The following is a 17,503-nucleotide window of genomic DNA, read 5'->3' as shown; positions in this document are numbered from 1 at the left end:
TACTATCTTCAGATCTTCTGAAGCTTATTCTACTGTTCAGATTGAACATAGTGAGTGCGAAAACGTTGCGGAGGTTACTCTTTGAGCATAGTGCTTATGATTTATGTGTAATTAGATCAGAGTTAGAGTCTGTCATTAAAACACTCAGAAAACAACGTTAGAGTACCATAATTGTTCATACATAATAGTTAACATGTAATCATTGTAAGGCCCAAGTTTTAACGCTTTGGATAAGTGAATAAAATAAAAGAGTTATTTGATTAAGATAAATTTGGGAAGGAAAAAGGTTCAGGAAAAGTCCAAGAATTTATCGAAAAACCGAAAGAGTTATAGCACGACTAACATACGCTTAATCCTAGGTCAAAGGTATTATTGAATAGTTAATTTACGCTTTAGGACACGATGGAAACTAATTCCAAAAAATCCTCAGAGAAATGTTAGAACTTCTCTTTTCCGTCCTTAAACAACCATTTCGATGCGAAATCCTGGAAAGTACGAACGTCAAATTCCAATTCTCGGAAGTTTGCCGAAACGGAATCCCTGATAGTTCGAGAAAACCTAAGATCGACAGACGATGAAGACTTTTTCTATTCGGAGCTGCAAAAGAAGATTCCACCCGCGTTCTCCTATTTCTCTCGTCATTCCTAATCTTTCTTCAGAAGGAAGTTTTCTCATCCGACGATCACTGCAAAAAGTAGTTTTTCGGGATAATCCGACTTACACCGACTTATGCCGATTTTGGATCTTTTGGTTTAATTCCAAGAATCCTGTTTTGAGTTCTGGAATTCTGTCGCCAGAACCTATCTTAGAATGCGCAGAGGAACGCGCAGGAAAAATCGGAATCGCAAAAAAATCATTTTTCCGTTTTTTCCAAAACCTATAAATAGCTTGAAAATTAGATTTTTTGCAAAAATACCCATTTCCCTCCCCCAAAACCGTGAGCAGCTAGAGAGAAAGAGAGGATCCGGATTTTCGCGAATCTTTGCCCGTTTTCTTCACCGATCGTTGCTAATCGAAGACCTTGAGGTAGGTAAACTATATCTCACTTCTGATCGTCAGATCTGTCGACTTTTTCTATGTTTTTCTGAGCTCAAAGTTTGGAGCTTTTTGTAAAACTGTTCAAATACGCTGATTTCAGTGTCTAAACTTCTTCCCTGCATGCTCCTGAGCGTGTTCTGCGGATTAGATTTTGTCAAATGTCGACGAAATGCCGCCGGGATCAATTTCTACCTTAAATACCCATTTTTCGGTAAAGTCGCAACCTTTAAGCTCTAATCTATCGACTTGGCTTAGTGCTAGTAGGATTTGTCGTCATAAACGTCGTTGTGGACGTCTCCATCCAATCTGTTTTTCAAAAATCCAATTTTGAAATTTTGAGCTAAAAATAATGACCAAACTACCCTTATATCAGTTTTCGATCCGAAAATTTTTCCGAGCTTAGAACCGTCTTAGTTACGGCTTATGTTAACCTAGGAACCAAGTTTGATCGAAGAAAAATCGACCCTCCCAATTAAGGAAAGTGGCCGAGAGCTATACCAAGGGGGGAGGAAATCCGACTTTTTCGAAAACTTGTCTTAACGCGTTAGATTGTCGTACCACGGAGGTAGTAGTGTACTGTGTAACCCTAGGACTCTTTGATTGCTGAGTTCCTGACTCAATGTGTTGATTTCTGTGATTTTGGCTTAAGGTTCTTTTGAGGAGTTTCCTGGAGATCAAGGCGAGGAACGTGAAGGAGGTTGTGAGGAAAACGCTGGAGGAGTTACAGGTGAGGGCTACTCTCTGAATTACTAGATAATGCTTTAGGTGTGGACAAGTTCGACTTGATTTATGTGTTATGCACTTAATTGCTAAATGTCTGATTTGTTCTCTGAGGCTTCGGCCGACCTTGTTGAGTAATTGATGCCATGATATTGTGTGCTAAATGATTCACATGCTATGTGCTACATGGTTAACTTAGGATGTGTTGGAATATGCTGTTTATGCTTTTGACTGAGCTGTTTTATTTATGCTATTCCACTTGTACCTGAGATTCTGAGGAGTGAGGATTACGGGCAGGTCATGCCAAATTTTTATGAGATTTTGAGAGAGTTTTAAAGGACGAACGAAGTTCGGACCTTGTTATGTTTTAATGGATCGAGACCTTCTCAGGGAATTATTTGAGATTATGGGATCTCTGAAAACTCTTAGGAAGTATTTTAAGATTAAAATGAAAACTATTTTATCACGGAAAACTCATAAGACATTAATCAATTTCTAAATCCTTTGAACAATAATAATACCCTTAGATAAGAGCTTAGAGCCTGAATATTAGTTTGGGAAATATGAGAAGTGTCGTCGAGTCCACGTTTTGAGGAAATATACAAGTCTTCGAGTACGTTGAAACTCTTTTGCTCGATGAGCAGGTTATTATTTGGCTATCTAAAGTTTAGCCCAAGTACAAATCGTACTCTTTCGCTCGATGAGCAGTGTAATGTTTGGCTATCTAAAGTTTAGCCGGAGACTATAAGTTTCCAAGTACTTCGGTACCTTTTCGCTCGATGAGCAGTTTATTGATTGGCTATCTAAAGTTTAGCCGGGAACCATGAGTTCCCAAGTACATTCTTCTTCTTTTGATTAATTCATTTTGTCGCAGAATCGACATTTGCCTTAGGGTAGGCTTTTTAGAGACAATAAGTTAGCTAGAACACGTGACGACGTGTCGAGTGAGGTCGGAGACGTTGTTTGGCTAATCACTTGCATTCATGCACTCATTTTGAGGTTAATACACGGCGGATTACCGGACCTCGGTGGATTCCAAAATGGTCATAAGACCCGGATTTCCATATTTAGGACACTACGGTGGTCCTCAGTAGCAGACGGAATGGCAGACCTACAGGTTCACTGCTGATCTGACTACTTTTGTGTGGTGTAAGAGACGCCCGAGCGGAATGGTCCCACTTTGGCCGGTGTTAGGGCTGACTCGATGGTGTCCATCCTTCTTCCGGAATGCATTTTGTTACCCAGCATTGCATTTCATGCAACATACATGCTGACTTAGTTGCTGAGTGTGATTGGTACCTGTTTATCCTACTTGAGGCATGCTAATTGTTATTATTATCTTTATATTCATTGTGATATATGCAACCCTAGGATGTTATCCCTAAACGTATAAGCCTGAGAGGCTAAATAGTTATTACCCTATATATCTGGTTTTATTATTTATATAATTCTTTGGAGTTGACCCTCGCGTCTTCTGTGTGTGTTTGGGCGGACTACGCCATTGTCAGTTGAGTATGGCGGACCGGTTCACGATGGTTCACCCTTCAGGGGAAACTAGGTTGAAGAAGCTTGATCAGGAGGACTACGGTTCAGGGGTGGTCGACCCCGCTGGCCACCGAGCGACTTACTCGAGTAGGGATTAGTGTAGGAGTATAGTCTTAGCTCTGACCGTCATTGTTTCTTTGGGGACAGGGTAGTTTCCCGCCTATAGCTTTTTGTGTGGTTCCTCTACGGGGATCACAGAGAGTTGGTTGGGCTAAGAGGTCTTGTTTTAGGCCGCTGGGCCAACTTGTTCTCAGATTTTGAGGTTTAGTGTTGCGGACACAGTATTTTTACCTTGGTTTGTACTTTTGCCTACGGGCGTTACTCTTTTTTACTTTCCGTCACTGGAGGTTTACTCGTGACGTGGTTTACAACTTACAGTGGGGGCTGTAATCATATTGTATATTAGTTCTGTTATCTTCGTTTTAGAGTTTCATCTCTTTCTGTCTTTACTTACATTATCGAAAAAAAAATAATTCACGTTTTTCCGCTTAAGTTATTTCTTTGGTTACTAAAGTGACGCCACCGAAATCGGGGTGTTACAATCATCAAAACATAGAGTTGTACTACTTGATCAAAACTTGATCTTACACAATTCTCCCCCACTCAGTCCTCAATTTCCCCTTTTATGCGAAAACAAAAATCCTCTTTTCAAAAACGAGAAACAAATTGATTATACCCTTCAAGAGGTGGGTCTTCTTCGTCAATAGGAGCCTCTTCATCAATTCTTTCCCTCTCTAATTTTCCCTCTTTGGAAACCCTAATTTGTTTTGCCCTATTTTCAAACCTTCAGCAAAATGCTTCCAAGAAACATCGTCCCTTCCACTCTCTGCGCTAAGCCTCAAGTTGTTTCCATGTTCTTCTATGTCTTAGCACAATGCCTACTCTGCAATGGTGGGATTTTTCCGAAAGCAGAAAACAAACGTCGACTGTTCAAAGAATTAAACATAACTTTCTAAATTTACAAGGTAAATCCTAGGGGCCTAATAGTAATAAACATAACTGGGATGGCAATAAAAAATATTTGGCACCTCATACACGATATCATTAAAGTATTACACATGTCAATTGTCCATAGGCGCACATTGCATTTATGCACGGTATCCAAATTTTTACTCAGGCACAAAATTCACTCTATATATATTGGTGTGTGTAAGTCTTGTAAGTTAAAAAACGACATAATTTTCAAGGGGTTCAGATGAACCCGCTGGAAAAAAAAATTCAACTCACCCTTTTATATATATTTTTTTGAACCCTGAAAATTTTAAATTATACTAGTAGACCAGGTTTTGCACTTATTTACACTAAAGATTCACCTATTTGCACCAAAAAAAATCTATGCTAGAGATGAGAAAGTTATATTTTTAATTATATATTTACTGATATGTTTATTTGAAAAATTTGAACCCTGACCCGCCCAGATCATGGATCGGCCACGGGTAATAGATTTGATTTGAATGAATATATATAGATATATATATATATAGATGATCATGATACTCTCCTCCCATCCAATAGTCCTTCCTTAACCTGTCATAGTGAGTCGTTTCTAAACATACTCCACGTGTCAAAACGAGGACCAGTGCAGATAAATATCCCCTCCACTGTCCCTTCAAATCTTGAGCTGTTACAGTAACCGCAAGCTCCAACCAGAGCAGAGGAAGAAGAAGAAGAAGAGCCACGATGAGTGGCAGAGCTCTTGTTTTCTCTTTCTCTCCTCCTTCACCCTCTTCCCCTTCACGCAGAACCACCCACTTCAACCATGCAACTTCCACCACCTCCTCCAGTACTTCACTGTTCCCTTTACACTTGCGGAGCTGCCTCGTCTTCCGTGTTACCGGCAGAAGGGGCGGTGGTGGAAAGGTGTGGGCGGATGTCAAGTCGGAGAAGCACGCGCACGAATCATCCAGCTTGCATGAGGATGTTGCCCTTGAGAAGAAGGTCCCTGGTTTGGATGATGTGGAGGAGCTGGAAGAAGTTGCAGCAGCGTGGTGGCAAGTGTTTCCTAAGAGATGGGTCATCGTCATCCTCTGCTTCTCTGCGTTTCTCCTTTGTAACATGGACAGAGTAAGCACCCTTCCCCATTTCTCCCCTATTCAAAACTGCATTCCTCTCTCAAAGCATTGTCCTTTTGCTATGAAACTATAGCTGTAGAGCAATGGTTACTTGTCATTAGCAGGGCTGCACCTAGATTAAAGCCCAACTTTAAGATAAGGTATGTTTTAATTGATAAAAATAATTTATTTGAAAGTTGAAACTATAGAATAGCAATATTAACAGATTTCAGTCATATTTCACCATTTCAACTTTTTAAACTCGTAAACCATCTCCCTCTATGGTAGCAAATGTTGGGCTTTAGTGGGACAATATGAGGGAGAAGTTGGAGTAACAGAAATGAGAATGTTAAAGATGGATGAGTCAGCACAATAGAAAGGATAAGATACGCAATGACCGGATTAAGAGAAGGTATTGGATTGACGCCTATTGTGGAGAAGCTGACGGAAAATCGGTAAGGTGGTATTGACATTTTCAAAGAAGACCTATGGACTATGGAGGCACTGGGGAGAAGGGTTGATAATATGGTATTTAGTCATGAGAAGAGAGGTAGAAGAAGGCCAAAAAGAACATGGGAAGATGTTGTTAAAAATAATCCCATTATCAACAATGTTCCTCATATAGCCAACCTCACTTTGTGGGATAAGGCTATTGTTGTTGTTGAAAGAACAATATACAATATTTGAAAAGTGTAACTAATGTTAGTTTGTATTTAGTAGGTATTAAACATTTATGGTAATTAGTATTTTTGATGACTTGTTTTGGTAACAAGTATTTTGATGATTTTGAATTTTGATTCATAGAATATAAATAGTCAAATGAATGAGATAAATAGGTTAGTTATAACTTAGGAAAGAGAGTATTACTAGGGTCTGTTGTAGTAATAATATATCAACAATGAGTCAATGACAAGTAGGCACCCATTTGAGTGTAGAGTGTAGACAGTAGACACCCAAATTTAGTAGAGTGTGAAAGAAAGAGAAGAGAGGTAAGTGATGAATGTGATATATGATGTGATGTGATGGAAAAAGAGATATAGAGAAAAAATTGGATGTCTGTGGGGTGTCGTTACTGTTTGGATGTCTATATATCAAAATTGATTATATACTTGCTTTTAATGTCACTTATCAGCTACTCAATGACTTTCTTTAATATTTTTTGAGCCTAAAACAAGGGCTTCACTTGCCTTAGAGTTGGGCTGGCCATGCTCATGAGCAGCTAAAGTAAGTGTAATTGAGTAAACCCATTACAAAAAGGCGCCCTGGGTTTATAGAAGCGTGTATCAACACTTTTAACCACAAAAAAAGCATGTCTCATCACTGGGGTTCACTTAATTAAGTATATCTAAATTTGGTTATCATGGAAAGTGAAAGAGAGAAAGAAACCAAATGGTTGAATTTGAAAACCTTAGATTAGTAGTTTAGTACTGCTGTGGAGTTTGGAGTCTTCAGTTAGCTTTAGCTCAAAGAAACTTCAATCTGTTTCACATGTGCAGGTAAATATGAGCATTGCTATACTTCCTATGTCAGCAGAGTACAACTGGAGCCCCAGCACTGTCGGTTTAATACAGTCTTCATTCTTTTGGGGATACCTCCTCACTCAGGTAAATGTGATTTCATTTTGATAAATTTAAGTCTGACTTGTAACTCTTTAATTGTTTGTATGGATTTGAACTTGGAGCCATGACTCTTAAGCATAGGTGGACATTTGTTGCAGATTGCTGGTGGAGTATGGGCAGACAAAGTAGGGGGAAAGCAGGTATTAGGATTTGGAGTGGTTTGGTGGTCTGTTGCGACTATTCTCACTCCTGTAGCTGCCAAACTTGGGTTGCCTTTCCTACTAGTTGCTCGTGCGCTAATGGGGATTGGTGAGGTGGGTTCTGTTAAAATGATCTAAACTGTATGCATTCCTGCATTAAACTAGTAGGAAAAAGCTTACAATTTCTGTTTAGTTGGAAAAGAAAAATCTAATGATAAATAAATAAATTAAATGTTCTTTTGCTATAATCCATATTGTCACTGATTTTAGTAATGATTAGATTAATCTAGTTAGTGACAATACAATGTCATGATAGCTTTTTTACATGTTGAGCTGACTTCCTTTGACCCCCTTCTAGGGTGTTGCTATGCCAGCCATGAATAATATTCTATCTAAATGGGTTCCTGTGGCAGAGAGAAGTAGATCACTAGCGCTTGTCTACAGTGGCATGTACCTAGGATCAGTTACTGGACTGGCCTTTTCACCCTTCCTAATTCATCAGTTTGGATGGCCATCAGTATTTTACTCCTTTGGTTCTCTAGGGACGGTTTGGTTTTCTGTGTGGCTTAGTAAGGTAAGATTTGTATTGTTTAATGATTTCCTTTTCTAGCATGTTGGGTTCAGCTTATCTTTCCTCAGAATCAATTCTGGCACTCAGAAGCTACTCATAGTTTCTTCTCCCCATAATTGATTTTGTCTTTAGAATCAATTGTTGAAGGATTTCCAAATGCGCACGAACATAGATGGTTTCTCTATGAACTTTGAAAATACTTGCGCACATGTTCTCTCTTGATAGAAACACTTTTTTGACTTGAAGGTTGATTCTTTATTATGATTTTTGCGACCACAACTTCCCCCCTTGAAGCTCTCACTATCTTAGAATATTTACTATTTTCTCATGTGCTAATCTTTTCTGTTTTTTCTGGAATTCATAGGCACATAGTTCACCTCTTGAAGATCCTGAATTGCGGCCTGAAGAAAAGAAGTTGATTCCTACCAATAGTTTTTCCAAGGAACCATTGAAAGAAATACCTTGGGGATTAATCTTGTCAAAAGCACCTGTCTGGGCCCTGATAGTGTCCCATTTTTGCCATAACTGGGGAACTTTCATTCTTCTAACATGGATGCCAACATACTATAATCAAGTAAGTACTCCCTCCGTTCCAAAACTATTGTAGTTTTAGCTTTTTTATTTTGTTCCAAAATCATTGTTGTTTTACATATCCAAAGCACTTTATCTCATTCTCTTCCATTCATGCCCTCATTTAATAGTGTATCTCCCAAGTACCACCTTTTATTTCTACCAATCACAACTCTCACCAATTAGTTGACCAATGATTTTCATTCTCTTTCTTTCTTATAACTCATATTAAATTAGGGTATTTTAGTCAAATTATAACACCAATTAATGAACTCTTAAACTTTGTGAAAAAACTAAAACTACAATAGTTTTGGAACGGAGGGAGTATTTCTTTTTGTTTTTTGGGCATTTTACCCAAGTACATGATGTGGTACAGAAGGAGCTAGATCATGCCCGTATTTTCTTTTTTAGTCCTTACAACTGCTGTGCATAAATTTCTTTGGATGATAAAGTTTCCTGTACCTATATGCAAGGAGAAGTACTCAAGGAACCACAACTTAAATTGTTTTCATCATCTGGTTCTAGGTATAAGATATGGACAGGGAAGAGGGAACATTGATGCTGTAATTTACAGAAGTAGGAAACCAAGCAAATGATCTAAATAATATTGGGACAAAGGAAGAAAAAGAGAATAAGAGATGGTGTGCACATTTGCTTTTCATCAGTTGGCTATAGACCATGGTTTCAGAAGCCATTTATGATGCTATTGCTATGTTCTTTTTATTTGCATGTTGAAGCTTTTGATTTTTACTGCCTGAGGCTTTTTCTCTTTAAAGCTATAATAGAGAGTTCAGATTATTACCTCTTCATCCTTTCTCCCAGAACCTTCAACTCCCTGCTCATTCTACTATCTTCTTATCCATTCATCTCATTCTTTTGTTGAAACTATCTCACCTGATAACAACATGGTTTATTGGTATAAACAAGCAGCTCATTCACTCTACTTAGTTGTCAACCTTTGATGTCATATAATTCAATGTGTGAGCATGCTTTCTGATATTTAATATTTTACGCATCCTACTGGAAATATTTGTCAAAGGCTCAACTCTTAGTATTATTGATCCTGAGGCTTATAGATTTCATCTTTTGATTGGAAGTTTTAACTAACATCTTGACATACCAATTACAAAATATTTTGATTTGTAATCTTCTTTGATACTCGGAAAACAAATGATTGTTTAAAGCTAACCAAGTTATTTTCAAATATAATCCTAGGTTTTGAAGTTCAACCTTACAGAATCGGGGCTGTTTTGTGTTTTACCGTGGTTTACAATGGCACTTTCTGCAAATCTTGGAGGTTGGATTGCAGACACTCTTGTCAGCAAAGGTGTATCAGTTACAACGGTCCGCAAGGTATCTCTCTGCCATAGTTTTGTTATAGTTTTACTTATTGCTTCTACTCGGAAAAATAGCTATCTAAATTAATTCTTGACAAAGTTCCTTGTGTATGAAGGGCTAGGGATCTATTGCCTATCCTTTTACTCATGTAATAATAAAAAACATTAACAAGATCAATATCTAATTTGCTTCTTTTTTCCTATCACAAAATTGTCATGTAGATTGTTATATTTAATTTATTTTCTATATAAATAAGTTCTATCAGGATAATTTCATGTTTCTTAATTTGTGAAAATAATTTATACATGTAGGTTTAATTTATGGATTTTTATTTAATTTATTTTCTATATAAATATGTTCGATTAGGATTATTTCATGTTTCTTAATTTGTGAAAATAGTTTACAGTTGTTGCCTTAATTTATGGATATGTCTGGGAAGCTGTAGGCCCACATTTGAGGTTTTAAATTTGTCAATACAACTTTCATGTTTGGTTCAACATCTTTCCTCGGAATCAATTCTGAAACCCAGCAGATACTCAGATAAACTTCTCCTCATAATTGATTCTAGCTTTAGAATCAATTGTAGAAGGATTTCCAAACATGCACTTACTCATTAGGTGACTTATTATCAGGCCCCATAAAATCTTCTAGTTATCTCATTTTATGTTAGAAATATATCTATTCAATGTATGTATCCTAATGTTAATAATGGAAATGACAACATTTCTTTTGAACTACTTCATATTGTTGAAGATAGTATCAAAACTTTTTTTTACAAAATTTGGAGACAAATCCTCTTTGCCTTCTCTGACCTTAAGTATCTAGCAGCCTGCCATTGACTACTTGCTTGCTGAACTCAATGCCATTGCTAATAGCCTATTGCTTCGCGTTATAGTTCTACATTTTCTTTGCAGATTATGCAAACAGTTGGGTTTCTTGGCCCTGCTTTCTTCTTAACTCAATTGAGCCACATTCATTCTCCTGTAATGGCTGTTTTGTGTATGACTTGCAGTCAGGTTTGCTTCTTTTTTCTACTTAATATTCTTATTCTGATAAGGTAGTGTGTGTAATCCTAACCTAAAATCTGTTTATTATTTATGTGTGTCTCTTGAATTATTTCTGGAGAAAGAGCTACTGCTAATAAAGTTTCTTAAATTGAACTATCAAATAATTCATGGTTTGCCTCCATTGTTTTATTCTCATAGAACCCGCTGGTCCATTTATAACTCCTTTAGAAATATTGCCCGAATGGTATTTCATTCCTGTATTTCAAATACATCGTAAAGTGGCAAAAAAGTTATCTGAGAATTCGACTGGTGAAACTAAATTTTCTTGACAATAGTTTCTTTAAACTTCTTGTAAGACAACATAACTAACCTTTTATTTTTGCTAAATCTTTGTGTAAAAATTAGACAGTGGTCGTTCATCCATTTATTCCATGGAGATTTGTCTTTCCTAACTTGTTTCAAATTCTTTCTGAACAGGGAACTGATGCATTCTCACAGTCTGGATTGTATTCAAACCATCAAGATATAGCCCCTCGATATTCTGTGAGTGGAATCATTGTACCTATAATTTTCGGCAACATGGACTCTATATTTGATTTGTGGAATAAGAATGCGACAAATATTTTTATTATATGTATGCTAATTCTTGACCTCTTAGTCATCTTCTCATAATTGGTTTTCTTGTTATGTCATTTGGGAAGGAAAGGTTCCTATATTTATTTCCTATTTTTCTCCTTAGGGGATATTGCTTGGTCTATCTAATACTGCTGGAGTGCTGGCTGGTGTCCTTGGAACTGCAGCAACAGGTTACATTCTGCAGCATGGTAAGTGTTCCTCATATTTGCTTGTTTCCAAAATGTCAATTGTCACCATTCCTAGCTTAAGCTTTTACATGAAGGATCGGAGATTGAGTATAGTTTATGTTGTGCACAATCTGAGTCTCAGTAGTACTCTGACTTTTAGCAATATGGTAATGTGCTGACACTGCACCCTAGACTACAACAACAACAATAACAAAAGCCTTATCCCACTAAGTGAGTCGGCTATTTGGATCAGACGATGCATTGCGCTTGATCAAAATTCAAATTTTGTGGGATATGATTGACATTGAGGTTTCTTTTAATAATATCTTCCAAACGTTATTTTTCGCCTCCCTCTACCTCATTACAGAATTAAGATCCATGTTATCAACTATTTTCATTGGTGCCTCAAATGTCTTATTTGCACATGTCCAAACTACCTTAACCAAATTTTGTACTATATTCGAGATTACGGTCCAAAGTTATTTTGTTTATTTAGGATGCATTTGGATAAACAACTTAATTAAGCACTTATGGAATCATAAGCTAATTAGAGAAGATTATTGAAATTAGTGCAAAATAGCTTATAGCTAGGTATAAGTGCTTGTGCATAAGTTCATCCGAACCAGTGTTCTAGGTTGCGGTCGCGGTTGCGGACGCGGTTGCGGTCGTTGCGGATGCGGGCAATGCGGCTACCGCAATGCGGGTTGCGGCTATTGCAGCGTGATTTTTAAAATAAATTCACAAAAATTAGAAAAAAGTATATCAAATTATTTTAAATCTTTTATTTATAATATCACCTCAAAAAACACTTCAAAAATAGAAAGATAATATAATGATCCTTATATTAATTTTAAGTAAAACAATCAAACATATACTAGTTTTTTAAAATGAAAGCATTGTTAAAATACTCTTAAAAATCTGTCTAATCATTTTAATTAATTTTTTTAACCTTATTCCCTTATTCTGGACTTTTCTACTGCTTCCACTCTCATCTATCTACCTTCCACTGTTCCACAGAGAAAAGAAAACCACACCTACCATACCAAGTCTTCTTCCCCAATTTTCTTTTCACTTTCCTCCCACCTACCTCAGACCCACTCACGCCCCTCCCTCAAATGTCACGACTTACCACACCAAGTCTTCTTCTCTAATTTTCTTTTCACTTTCCCCAACTGCATCAAACACATACCAGTGCTACTCAACCACGATCTCTAAAATGGCCTTATCAACAGAGCAATTCATCATAACGGCGTATTTGAACCTCACATCGGAAGAAAGTCGAGAGTTTGTGGCCTAGAAAGGTCAGATGCGGCTTGAAAGAGTGCGTTGCGGGTGGGTTGCGGCCTTGTTGCGGTGAGTTGCGGGTGAGTTGCGGTTATGTTGCGGCCGCTACAGGGGAATTTAAATCACCCCGCAATTGCGGTGTGATGCCGTTTCGGACACCGCCGCAACCGCAATATTGCGGCCGCAATTTGTGATGCGGTCCGCAATTTGAAACACTGATCCGAACCACTTCTGAAAGTAAGCTTAAATAACTTATAGGTAGGTCATAAGCCATTTTCATAAACTTATGCAAATGCTTGCATATATACGATAAGCTCAAATTAGTTCTTTCAAGCACGGTCTTATTTGTTTTTATCTTGGAGTAACTTCGTGGTTCTTTATCTCTTCACTTTGATGGTGGTGGGAGTGGAATGTATAGCTTCACAATGTTTACTTCGGTTCTGTTCTCCCGTGAAAACATTTATTTCATCGTTCTGCATATTAAATGGAGATTGACAATTAAATTTCTAAACTCCGTTAGTTGAGTTTGGAAATTTGACTCCCTCCTGGTAAAGTTATGGAGCTCTCTATAGTCAGTAACACAATTCCTTGTGGTTAAGAATGATACTGTATTACTCATTACAACAAATGGAGATTGTCAACCATGCAATTCATGTTCTAAACTATTTTAGTTGATTTTGAAAATTTTCCTCCCTCCTGGTACTCAAATATACTTAAATAAAATCTGATATTTGGGACAAGAATATGACACTGTTGTTCTCTTTGAACATTTTCAGGCTCCTGGGATGATGTTTTCAAGGTTTCAGTAGGGCTATATTTGGTTGGAACTGTGGTGTGGAACCTTTTTTCAACTGGTGAAAGGATCTTGGAATAATTCACTGTCACTGATCATTGGAACTTGGCTTATGTATAGAAAAACTTTGAGTAGTTTCCCACAGAAGAAGAAGGACAAGGAGAAGAAAAGAAGGTTTAACCACGAAGCAACTCAATTTACTTGGAACTTCCAAAATGGTAATTTTTTGTGGATAGAGAGAGCATTGAACATTGATTAGAGGGATGACATGTGCCCTTGTCCTTGAAAGGTGAATTGGCATAATTTAATCCCTGATGTTTTACCAAGGGCTGCTCTCATCTTTCTGTTTTTGGTGGGAATCTAGTTCATGATCTTTGCTCAATTAATTTAGCATCATACATACGTGTAAATATGAATTCCAAAATTTCCAAACCAACACATCAATTTTGTGACAAGTAATGTAATTTATGCAGTATCATTCATGAAGGTTCTTGTCTTTCCAATTTCTTATCTGCCAGTTTTTACTTGCCTGGGGTCAAACAAGTTGGTAATGTGAGTGAGTGTTGTCAGACTAAATGCCATAATGCACCGCTGGGATGTCTTTCCTTTTTTGGGGTGCTTGAGGTAGACGCTTTGTTTTATATTCTTGATGCATGCATAATTTATAATGGTAATATGATACTAAATAATATTTTAGCATTATTCTGATGTACAGACAGTAGTAGTTTTGAGTTTAGTCCAATAGTTTAATAACGGGTGTCTTAGGAATTAAGAAAGATGAAGTTTTTTTCCTTTTTCATTACATCACCCATATAAAAGAAATTATATTCTATTACCTACCCTTTCTTCTTTTCCTATTTTTTAAGCATTTGGAGGTAAATTTCACTCAAAAGGCGTGGAAAAATATTATTGTTAATTTCTTCCTATTGTGATACACCGTATCTAATTTTTAATTTCTTCCTATTGTGGCCAATCATATTAATGAAAGGAGGTGAAAGAAAAATGTGTGCAACAAGCTATGCAAATGATGCTGTAAGACTTGTGATATAGTTGAAGAGCTACTTTCAACAACCAATTTCATCTTAATTAGCATAGGAAAATAGAAAATGTTGGGTAACATCCGAATTCCGATGAGCATAGATATACTTAAAATAAGAAATGAAGAAAAATAGAAATGAAGAATACATATATGATATGATAAAAAGAAAATGTTGTTTGAATCACCCATTAGGGTGTTGGTTGATTTAACCTCATCTTAGGTGAACTAATAACACTTAAGATAAATTTTTACTTTGTATTTATAAATTATGTGGACCATGTGGTTAAGAGTCCAAAACTATAGTTAAGTAGCAGTGACTTTTTTGGTTTAGCTGGACTGAGTAAACTGAGTAAAACTACTTGGCTAAGACATGTAGAGTAGAATAATCCTTTAAATTGAATCTGTATCAGAACACCATTAATTAGCATCCTTGCTTGATAGGATTTTAGTGTATAAATGATTACTGATAAAAAAAACAGAGTTCCTTGCTCATGTAATCAAATTTGTTACATCCAAATTGAAAATAAAAAATGATATCATATATATTTGTGTGATTGATTTATTGATTAACAGTTTAACACAGTATGAAGTCCCCTATCTTCTGAGATGGAACAGAAACAACAAATTAATGACACCACTTTACCACTTTAGTTGAGCAACTTAGACTCAAGTTTGACACACCAACTTAACAGTGGAACAAACTCACCCTCCCAAAACAATGATAAATAACATATAAAAACACATAAAATGACCATATAGTCCTTGTTACTGTGCATGACCAAAACAGTAGATAACCCCTTCTTCTACCGGAAAGTGTTGAGATTCACTTCTCTTCACATTCTTCAAACATATTACTTTGTGAAGGTTAACCGTCACAAACAAACTGTTGCGGTTAAAAACCACTACAAAGTGACATGATTAAAGAATGTTTGGCAGAAAGTGAATGCTTTTGTATCATCGCCCCTTCTATGCAGAGGTGACTAGCTCCGCTGGCACTGGTTGAAGCTGACGCGGCTCCAAGAACACAGGGAGGCCGTTCTTCATGAAGAGTGTGAGGGACATCTTCTGCTGAACCCGGTGACCGGGAACCAGCGCCAAACGGTATCGCAGCAGCACAGCAGCGGCCACAGACTTCATCTGCAGGTAAGCCAGGTCCTTCCCCAGACAGGTCCTCGGTCCAGCATTAAACGCCACAAAATTGTATGCATTCTTGGGCGGTTCGAACTGGTCTCCTTGAACCGAAAGCCACCGGTCCGGTTTAAACTCCATGCAATCCTCCCCCCACACACTCTTCATCCTCCCCACCGAGTATATTGAATACGTCACCGTCGAACCCGCCGGAACCACCGTCCCGTCCGGCAAAACATCATCGTTTAAAGCATACTTGAAATCCTCCGGCACGGAGGGGTACAGCCGCAGCGTCTCCGCCAGCGCCGCCTTCAAATAAACCAGCCTATCAGCTTCCTCAAAATCCACCGCCTCCTCCACCCACTTCCCCGTTTCCTCGCCGCGAGTGTCTGTCAAAACCGCCGCTAACTCCAAGACGATTTTCTCCTCCACGAGCGGGTGGTTCATCACTAGCCAGAAAAACCAGCTCAGCGCCACCGACGACGTGTCCCTCCCGGCGAGGACGAAGTTCAGTGCGATGTGCCTCAGCTTCGCCGCGTCAAACGGTTTCCCAGCGGTGTCGCGTTTCCTCATGAACCGCGATAAAAGATCATCAGAGGGAGATGCCTCACGAGCTGAAACGGCTTCATTCATGTAATTTTCAACAATCTTCAAACTCTCCTTCAGTTTCTTCTCCGCACCGAAGCAAAAAAACTTCTGAAATCTCCAGATCAAACCTGGGTATAAGAGCCTCTGCATGGTGGTTTCAGTGGCGGTGTCAAACGCCACGGAAAACGGATTCTCCGGTAGATCCGGCGAGAGCGTTTCCGGGTCCTTACCGAAGGTGAGTCCACATATGTTGTCAAATGTTAAGCGAAGAAGAAGGTCTTGAAGATCCACTTGAACTTTCTCCTTTGCGGCTTTATCAAGAATGCACCATAACCGGTTTTTGATGGTCCTGTTCACCCACCGGGCCATGGCTTGGCGGAGCGTCCGAGTGGTGAACTCGAGCGCGGCAGTTTTGCGCTGGACAAGCCAGGTTTCGCCGTCGCTGTTGAAGATTCCGTGGCCGAGGAGGTCGTTGAAGGCGGTCTGCCACCGGGGTCCTTTCGGGTAGTTGTCAAACCGCGTTCGGAGGATGTGCTCGATGTTTTTCGGGTGGCTGGTGACCGTGTAGAAACCTTGCTTGCGGGCCAAGAAAGGGAAGGGGAGGATGCAGGTTTGGTAGGTGGCTGAATCTCCGGCTTTGCAAAGGTTCGAGGTGAACCAGTCGTGGACACGGTTCCGGTTCATGAACAGAACCGGGACGCTGCCCACGAAAGGATACACCTTTGGACCGGTGAAGTTTCGAGTGAGGAGATGGAACCAGAGGAAGTATGCGGATAGTGCAGCTGCTATGGTGAAGAAGAGAGGAAGTAGATTATCCTCCATTTGCATCATGATGATGATGCTGTGTTTGAAATTGAATCAAATATGAATATGATATGGTATGGTATATATGATAGGATTAAGAGGGTGTATCAATTGTTTTAGAGAAGTGTTTTTGAATTAGCAATTGGGTTTTGGGGTTTGAAGTTAAAAGTGATGTTTGTGTTTGTGTATTTATAGTAAGATAGATTCTAATGAGAAAGGGTTTAGGAGAGGTAGTTGGGAAAATTTTGGCATTATAGAGTCGCTGTTAAGTTGATAGAAGCGTACGTACGTGTGAGGGTGTGAGATGAAAATTGATGAATATGCAAAGGAGAATCATCCTAGTATGCACTAGCTTCTTCTTCTTCTGTGGGGTTTTTTTGTTTTCCTATTCTTTTATCATCTTTTGATTTGGTTGTTAGCTGAAATTGGCTTGGTTATGCGTGTGCTTTTGGGCAAACAAAATGT

General features: G+C 38.4%; 2 protein-coding genes across 3 annotated transcripts; one reads left to right on the top strand and one right to left on the bottom strand.

Annotated features, from left to right (window-relative positions):
- The first annotated feature begins 4,844 nt into the window (after positions 1-4,844).
- On the top strand, positions 4,845-13,982 carry LOC130723707 (sodium-dependent phosphate transport protein 1, chloroplastic). Of its 2 annotated transcripts, none has more exons than XR_009014340.1 (10): positions 4,845-5,367; positions 6,851-6,958; positions 7,072-7,227; positions 7,472-7,687; positions 8,049-8,258; positions 9,470-9,607; positions 10,507-10,608; positions 11,077-11,233; positions 11,339-11,423; positions 13,463-13,982. XR_009014340.1 is itself a non-coding variant. In XM_057574832.1 (10 exons), exons 1-10 carry the CDS (start codon positions 4,984-4,986, stop codon positions 13,558-13,560), a joined length of 1,563 nt encoding a protein of 520 aa, XP_057430815.1. In that variant the 5' UTR covers positions 4,846-4,983; the 3' UTR covers positions 13,561-13,982. The 2 variants fall into 2 exon arrangements, 1 of the variants encoding a protein (XP_057430815.1); XM_057574832.1 differs by having other exon boundaries at positions 4,846-5,367; positions 11,077-11,142.
- Positions 13,983-15,035: 1,053 nt separating this feature from the next.
- LOC130725912 (cytochrome P450 86A1-like) lies at positions 15,036-17,217 on the bottom strand. Its single transcript, XM_057577101.1, has one exon. It carries the CDS (start codon positions 17,063-17,065, stop codon positions 15,485-15,487), a length of 1,581 nt encoding a protein of 526 aa, XP_057433084.1. The 5' UTR covers positions 17,066-17,217; the 3' UTR covers positions 15,036-15,484.
- Between the last annotated feature and the right edge of the window lie 286 nt (positions 17,218-17,503).

Source organism: Lotus japonicus, chromosome 6 (assembly GCF_012489685.1).
Source record: "Lotus japonicus ecotype B-129 chromosome 6, LjGifu_v1.2".
Lineage (NCBI taxonomy): Eukaryota > Viridiplantae > Streptophyta > Magnoliopsida > Fabales > Fabaceae > Lotus > Lotus japonicus.
Note: the sequence above shows the minus strand (reverse complement) of the source record. Positions and strands in the feature narration are given on the sequence as shown.

What these genes read in the sequence shown, in the direction of transcription:
- LOC130725912 (XM_057577101.1), bottom strand. Translation starts at nt 17,065, where the DNA reads ATGATGCAAATGGAGGATAATCTACTTCCTCTCTTCTTCACCATAGCA.
- LOC130723707 (XM_057574832.1), top strand. Translation starts at nt 4,984, where the DNA reads ATGAGTGGCAGAGCTCTTGTTTTCTCTTTCTCTCCTCCTTCACCCTCT. An exon ending in TCCTTTGTAACATGGACAGA is followed by an intron (nt 5,368 to 6,850) that starts GTAAGCACCCTT and finishes TCACATGTGCAG; the next exon opens with GTAAATATGAGCATTGCTAT. An exon ending in TGCCAACATACTATAATCAA is followed by an intron (nt 8,259 to 9,469) that starts GTAAGTACTCCC and finishes ATATAATCCTAG; the next exon opens with GTTTTGAAGTTCAACCTTAC.